Source organism: Cryptotermes secundus, unplaced genomic scaffold (genome assembly GCF_002891405.2).
Source record: "Cryptotermes secundus unplaced genomic scaffold, Csec_1.0 scaffold1411, whole genome shotgun sequence".
Classification (NCBI taxonomy): Eukaryota; Metazoa; Arthropoda; class Insecta; order Blattodea; family Kalotermitidae; genus Cryptotermes; species Cryptotermes secundus.
This window is the reverse complement of record NW_019735481.1, coordinates 181,880-190,594: the sequence shown is the minus strand read 5'-3', so window position 1 is coordinate 190,594 and position 8,715 is coordinate 181,880. Positions and strand designations below refer to the sequence as shown.

The window sequence follows — 8,715 nt, the reverse complement described above, 5'->3', positions numbered from 1 at the left end:
AAGTGAGGGTGGGCAGACACATCGAACTTTCCCACGATATCAGAGAAATTCAGGAATGAAAATGACGTTACATACGAGGTTGATGCATTTGTGCATGTCGTACTAAGCAAGGTATAAAAACAGTTGCTTTATGAGGAATTAGTTCGTACCATTGAATATTTGACGCAATAGACAAGGTGTCGCAGAAACCGATGTTGCTATAACCAAGTTTTACTGTGTAAATACAGACAATGAACTTATTAATACAGACTGACTAACAAATGACAGACCCGACCTCTCGTCAGAGAGGGCGCTACACATGGACAGGACAGTAACTTTCATTCAAAAGAAATATCTGGTCATGAGCCCCAGCTGGGGCTCGACACCAAGACAGACAGACTGACTGACTGACCGTCAGTTGTAACATGACCTTGCATTGCCTTACATCGGTTTGTCCAGTGATTGAGGCTAGCTCTTTCTAACGGACCCAACAGAATAGGTGTTTTCCTTCACCTGAGGACGGAAACAGATCCAGTTTCCGAAACGTCATGTTTTTATTAGTTATCTTAAAAACCAGGACAATGGATAAAGTCCAAAAACCCAATATATCAGTGATTTACATTTTTATTTATATAAGATAGATAGATAGATGAAAACGACACAGCCCAATTCCAAGGCAATGTCACACGAAAAATTAAATCAGAATGAAAATAAATCGAAACTGTTTATATTCGGCGTTGGCTATCCCAAGACTAACTCCTTCAGCGCTTACCTCCAGGCTCTCTTCCATATCCCTTGGCATCTGCCCTGAGACTGACTGCTTCTTGTCCAAGGTGGGCTATTTATACCTCTGCGGATGCTGTGATTTCGCTCGGAATCTCTTGTGATATTTGTGACCTCGTGATACTCGAGACGCTCGTGATATTGAACAGTCGCCGGAGCTAAACTCTCTTATACATAGAGCCAGCGCTCGGATGGGATAGGGAATACCTTATCGAAGAGTTAGTTTCATCTGTTGCTTGGGAAATGCTAGCAATGGCAAACTGTTATTGCATTCCCATGGAAGTATGTGCTAACTGTTCTAGCATTACAATTGAAACGACTGCTGGATTCGGAACATGTGGCAGGTTTTTACCTGTTTTTATCTGTCACGGTTGTGACGTCTACATAATAGGCATACAAAAACATGCGCGTATTCGAATACAATGTGTCAAAATTTCGAAGCGATCGGTGAAGAAGTTTTGGAGATCTTGGGTAAGACTCAAATGAACATTTACATTTTTATTTATATAGATTCCTTACTTTACTTTTACCCCTGTGACCTGAAGCAGATGATCATTTATAGGTAGTTCATGAAATAGTGTCTGGCATTATGTTGAAACATTTCTGACCAGGTTATCATTCAGGATATCACTGATAAGGTAAGCACATCAGCTGTGCACATGTGATGATGGGATTCATGACACTTTCTGTGCTTGTCTTATCAATTACTTCTGAATTCTGATTCAGCAGTTTCTCAGATATGTCATATTCTGTAGGACAGTGGTTCTCAACCTTTTTGTTTATATTTTATCTGTGTACAGAGCCCCTCCCCCCGGTAATTTTAGTAATTTTATACTCAAAATGGATGAGGTGCTCAAATCAACACATCAGAAACTGAATTCATTATATGTGGCAATTTCAATATTGATTACCTCACTGATAATCATAAAAAGAATCAACTCAATTCCCTATTAAACTCTTGCAATCTCTTTAGCACTGTTAACTTCCCTACTAGAATAACAAATACTTCTAAATCAACTATCGATAATATATTTATTGATTACTCCAGAATGGGAAGATTTAAATTATCACCTATGTATAATGGTATGTCTGATCATGATGCGCAATTAATATTGATCCATGATATTACTATGCCCCCTCATGTTAAATGGTCACGAATGATAAGAAAAATTGACAAATATTCCTTGTTAAATTTTAATTATAATCTTAGTAATGAACTTTGGAATGAAGTATTTGATAATAATGAAGTGAACACTGTGTTCAGCACGTTCTTAAACATTTTCTTAAGACACTTTTGTAATAGTTTTCCCAAATGTCTCACTAGACCCCATACTAATACTAAAGTATGGATATCATCTAGCATAAAAACTAAATGTAGCATAAAAGGAGTAAGGAGAGTAATAACCCTAATATACAAACTTACTATAAGCTGTTCTGTAAAGATCTAGCTAGAAATATTATGGAAGCCAAATGTTCATATTATGATAAACTAATTATAAACTCCAATAATAGAACTAAAACCACTTGGAATATTGTTAAATCATTGACTGGGAGGAAACCCTATCATGAAATTATACCAAACTTGAGTGCTCCCAATAGATCATATATCAGTACTAAAATGATTGCCGAATCCTTCAATAAATATTTTTATCAATAGTGGAGACCATTACCAAAAGTACACTAAAAATGGTGATATACTTGACATATGTAATAAGGCTAATGAATATTTAACTAATATATTTACAACCACTTTCCCTTCGATCAATTATAGTTACAACAAATGAAATTGAAAAAATTATAGACAAATTGAAAATGACCAATTCTACTGGGTATGATGAGATCCCTATCAAAGTATTAAAAAGGTGTAAACATCTTATTACCTCATCCTTAACATACATAATAAATAGATCGTTAGCTACCGGTATATTTCCTGATAGGCTAAAATACTCTGAGATAAAACCTATATATAAAAATGGTGATAAAAATCTTATCGATAATTATAGGCCTATATCCTTATTGACTTTCTTTTTGAAGATATTTGAGAGAGTGGTATTTGTAAGACTTTGTCATCATTTGACTATCAACAGTGTTTTAGCCAATGAACAGTTTGGATTTCGAATGAAATTTTCCACTGAAAAGGCCATTAATAAATTGCTTGACCTGACCTTAACTGCCCTAAATGCTGGCCATAATGTGGGTGGAATATTTTGTGATTTGAAAAAGGCCTTTGATTTTGTCAATCACAAGCTTTTATTATCCAAGTTGGAATTCTATGGTATTACGGGTCCAATGCATAAATGGATAGCATCTTATCTTAAAGGAAGGTTTCAGAGAATTAAATTACAAGGTAATGATAGTAACCTAAATACCTATTCAAATTGGGGCTTAATATCCCATGGTGTCACGCAGGGATCCATTTTGGGTCCCCTGTTATTCTTGATCTATATAAATGGTTTGCCTCTAGTATTAAATAGGATTTCCTATCTTATCCTCTTTGCTGATGATACTAGTGAGATTATATCCAATCCAGATCCTCTAAATTTCCTGCATAGTGTGACTCAAGTTCTCAATAAATTAAAATTATGGATTAATGCTAATTTATTGTTCTTAAACTTTTCCAAAACTGAATTTGTCAAGTTTAATACAAAAAATATGCATGAACATGTGATAAAGATAGTATATGATAACATGGAAATACCCAACTCAACCAGTTTAAAGTTCTTAGGGGTTAATATTGCAAATACTCTAACTTGGAAAACTCATATTGACTCTAAGTTTAAGGTCTTTCATTCTGGTCCGTCACACTAACAAATTAACAATCAAGTTCCTTCCGTCAAATGTGACACTTTTTTAAGTTTTCCACCTCGTCACCACCTGCCTTACATGTTTCGGCTCACCACGGAGCCATCATCAGAGGCATTTATAGTAGAAAAAGAAATCACCAACACACAAAACTTCACTTTGTCAAAGATAACCACGTTCCAGTTAATTAAAATAATTACAAATAGTTAAAATTACCCAGAGTATCGGTTCACTAAAAGTTTTTCACACACCACAGTAGCTTTCTTATTTGTTCGTCGTTACTTCTGTAAAATTATGTTTCATTATTTGAAGTAAGAATTCTTAAAATTCCTAGAATTCTTTCCCGCTTGGCCCAATCTTTTTGCTTCGGGGTGTTGCTGACGTGTGTTGTCTGTAGGTAGTTGATGTTGCTTGTCTGTGTGTTGTGATGCTTCACAACTAACTTCTTAATTAACTGGAACGTGGTTATCTTTGACAAAGTGAAGTTTTGTGTGTTGGTGATTTCTTTTTCTACTATAAATGCCTCTGATGATGGCTCCGTGGTGAGCCGAAACATGTAAGGCAGGTGGTGACGAGGTGGAAAACTTAAAAAAGTGTCACATTTGACGGAAGGAACTTGATTGTTAATTCATATTGACTCACTTATCCCGAAACTTAGCTCTGTGTGCTATGCGATCCGAATCATAAAACCATTCGTGAATCATGAAACTTTGCTTATGGTTTATTATGCTTATTTTCACTCTGTTATTCGATATGGCATTATTTTTTGGGGTAACTCTTCGTACGTCAGCAATGTCTTTCGTTTGCAAAAGAGGGTGGTGAGACTAATAACTGGTGCTGGTAATAGAGACTCATGTAAAACGATATTTACTACTATAAAAATTCTTACTCTGTCATCTTTGTATATTTATTCACTATCTTTTGTTGTTGGTAACATGGATCAATATTATTTTGTATCTGATATACATAATAGAGACACTAGACAGGTACTCAACATAAAGCTATATCAACCCTCAACTCGTTTATCATTATATGAAAAAGGCTCATATTATATGTGTATCAAACTATTCAATTGTCTCCCACTAAATTTGAAGCAATTATATAAAGATATTAAGCAGTTTAAATTAAAACTAAAAGAATTCTTGAGTTGTCACCCATTTTATACTGTGGATGAATTTTTTGTATATACTAGTCAGTAAGATTAATTGTATTCTGGTTCTATTCTTATGTCTTGACTTAGTTCTTTGTACTACTTATTTATCTAATATGACTTTTCCACATCCTAAAGTATTGGATTTTTATGAAATAATAGATGAGTAATGAAAATGAAAAAAAGAGCTTGTACTGACGCCTGAAACCTATGAGAGTTCTATAATATGATGTCTTGGTTCTGTGTTGTTTTTGTAAACCGGAGGAGTTTTGTTGTATATATCTGATATGTTCTTTTTTTTTATATTTGTTTTATATTATGAATGCCTTGACTTGTCACCCATTTTATACTTTGGATGAATTTTTTGTATATATTATTAGGTAAGATTAATTGTATTCTGGTTCTATTCTTATGTGTTGACTTAATTCTTTGTACTACTTATTTATCTAATATGACTTTTCCACATCCTAAAGTATTAGATTTTATGGAAATAATAGATGAGTAATGAAAAGAGCTTGTACTGATGCCTGAAACCTTTGAGAGTTCCATACTGGGGGAGTTTTGTTGTATATATGGCTGATATGTTCTTCTTTTATTTTGTTTTATATTATGAATGCCTTGACTTGTTCCTGTCGGAATGGAATGCTTGTTTTTTGATCTGTGACTCATTCTATATCCAATGGTTGTTTCCCAGCCTGTAGCTGGATCTATTTTTGAATTTGAAATAAATTGAATTGAATTGAACTGTGGCCCAGTAAATTTTTGTTATAAGACAAGGACCCAGTACTGGGCCACAGCCCAGTGGTTGAGAAACACTGCTGTAGAATGTAATGCAATACACCAATGTGGTATATGTATTATGTAATTAAAATAAACGTTATGTAATATGTAGGAATTATGCTACCGTCAACACAACACATATTTCAGTATTACATTTAGATCTTTATTTACTAACGACATGTTCTGGTCATACATGACTATCATCAGGCAGGAATATGTATAGTTATTGAAATACCAATTTGGATCCTTATTGGTGCAATGTGTAATTGTATGTAGTTCCTACATACTGTCTGAGACAACAGGATGCAACAAATGAAAATAAAATAAATATTTTCTAGAACATTGACTTTGTTAGTGTTCTTTTCTTTATAAAGGATTTTCAGTTACATTGTTCTTTCTGATTGTAATATGTGTGTTATGAGAGCTTCAGTGTAAGAAGAAGGAAATAAAATAAGCATAACTATATGAATTGGAATATGGGTGCTGATGGAATAATTCTTATTTATTTATTTAGTTAATTGTGATTTATTTAAAGACTTTAAATATCCCAAATTTTACAGCATTGAGTGATGAGGGATCAGTGAATAAAGAATTGAAAAAGTATGCGGAAAGAACCAATTTTGGCATAATTTTCCTGGACCAACTGAGGAAAATCGCAACAGAAAACCCAGTCATGATAGCTAGTCTCTGGACTGAGATTTGAACCATGGACCTTTCAAATAGCACAAGTTCTACCCATTCCTCGATATTTTGTCAGTAATCAGTAGTTATAATGTTCTGATGTGCTCTCTGGTTGATGCGGTTGTATGAATGATCATAACTTTCATTTCCATTTCATTTATTCACTTTCCATAAATCCTGTCAAGAGTACAAAGATTATTTTAATATTTGGACTTTAGACTGTTAACCAAATGAAAATCACATTCAGTTTTGTACCCTTATAGAGTGTCTTTGCTTCATTGTTGAGTCCTTATCCTCATATCTACTATTAGGTTATGTTCCCTTATCCACTGTGCTCTAAATAACTCATATTAAAGTTGAATTCAGCTCTGAAAGGGAAGCTGTAATGCCAAGTGTTATGATTATTATTAAAAAGAGTAGCATAGTTAATCCACATTACAAATGCATGTTGCTTTTCTGCTTATGTATCATCTTGTCTCTATAGAAAATAAAATGTTCTGTTTCATTGGATTAACTTATTAAGCATTCTAATGTTCTTCCTATTCTACAGTTGTCTACTGTAATAAAATAAAACAAAATGCTCATTCTAATAAAGGAGAGGTATGAGAGTTAAACTTAAGAAAAAACTAGTCTAATAAAGTCATTTGTAGTTCATTTAATGAATGTAAGTTAAAGAGTTACAGTTAAGATACCTTCAAATATTGAGATGATGATTCACTTGCGAAACAGACACAACATTCTATGTAAAACATGGAAGAGAAACAGCTAACTGCATCTAATTTGATAGGAATGATGGAAACAAAACACAACGACAATCAAAAACAAATTTGGAGGTGGTATTACTCCTGTCTTTCAGCTTTGGTGCAGATGTGGTGGACCCTCATCTTGATCATTGGTTAGGACCCCATGAAGTCTTAAGTCTGTATGCAGTGATCACTGACACACACATAAAGTATGGGACAAAGGGCTAGAGATATAAATGAGACTGTAATATACCAATAGGTATAATGCATAGAAGGATAATGAAAGGGAATGCCAAAAATTGAAACATTAGAGCTTAGTGAGGGAGTAAAGTTTTAAGTGCTTTGTCACCATTTCTTACACATTCATGATTCTTGTTTACTATCTCTTGTCATTATGTATTTGTTTTTTTTTTCAGATGTGAAAGCAGACTTGACTAAAATAGGGTTTATTGGCCTTGGAAACATGGGCGGTCCTATGGCTCGGAATGTTCTTGATAAGGTAATTACAGCATGAAGATTGCAGTTTAAACTGCAGTTTTTATAGGGCTAAAAGCAGACACTGTTCCTGCATTTTGGTGCCATATTATCAAGGTATGTGGTAATACAGTAATGTAATGTGGGCATAAGGCTTAATTTCAGATATCATCACTAGCTGCCTGCTCAAGAAGGCAGAGATTTCCCCTCTTATGTTTGGCATTGTGGTAAACTAAAAGAGTTCCACTATCATAGCTAGGAATTGGACCCGTTCATCTAAAATCTAGGTAGATATACATACATGCCATAGATTCTAGTAAGCCGGATGTTTAAGAAATGAGAATACACTATATCACATTAAGAAAACTGTGAATACAATACATATAAAGAAACATTGCAAGAATAAAATACAGTACAGTAGATGTAACCGCACATATAAGTACAATATTAATAGTTCCTTAACAGTTTTAAACTCTATTCTGAAGTAGCTGAAATTACACCAAAATCATTGTATATTCACGTTCATTTATTAACTCTTTGAAGCACACATTTACTGTGAATGATAATTAAATATTCAGCTCTTATCTCACAGGAAACATTCTGCATCTGCATTATAAATAGTAGCTATTGAGGAATTTTATTTATTTATTTATTTATTCACTTCACATCCATGGATCATTATAAATGACATAGGACAAGTCAAAACACTCTATAATCCAATACAACGATACAATAAGACAATACAATGATACAATAATAGAATAATAAGAAGAACAATATNACCTCCTGCTATCCTGTTCTCTGCAAGAGTAAAAAAACAAAACAGAGCAGAAGGTATTCCCACATATATGTTATTGTAAAGATGTAAGTCATTTATTCATTAAGTATATGATAACTAGTAATTATGATTTGATTTATCCCCAACCACGAAAAAGTCTTCTACCCTATAAAAACAATGATCCAGCAAGAATGTTTTCAGAGTCTTTTTGAATTTGTGTAGTACTGGTATCTCTTTAATATATTGTGGTAACTGATTAAACATCCGACATCCTATATTACTAAAGTTGTTTTTGGATAAACTCGTATTACATGGTACTGTATATAGGTTATCCTTTCTCCTTGTATTGTATGAGTGTATTTCGGAATTGATTGAGTAAGCACTTAAATTTGCCTTTATGTAAACCAACACTTCATATATATATAGGCATGGTAAGGGTAATATATGTAACAGTTTAAAATATTGTTTGCAACTAACAGTTTTCGGGATTTGTATCATGATTCTAATAGCTCTTTTTTGTAGCTTAAAGATCACTTTTGCTTCTC

At 33.5% G+C, this 8,715-nt stretch overlaps 1 protein-coding gene across 1 annotated transcript in view; it reads left to right on the top strand.

The window, feature by feature from the left end:
• Positions 1-8,715, top strand: part of LOC111869459 (3-hydroxyisobutyrate dehydrogenase, mitochondrial) — a gene marked incomplete at its 5' end in the record, with an annotated part of 39,018 nt that overhangs the window by 8,535 nt on the left and 21,768 nt on the right. The window contains 1 exon segment of the mRNA XM_023861001.2: positions 7,335-7,417. Within this exon segment, the coding sequence (XP_023716769.1) occupies positions 7,335-7,417 (83 nt within the window).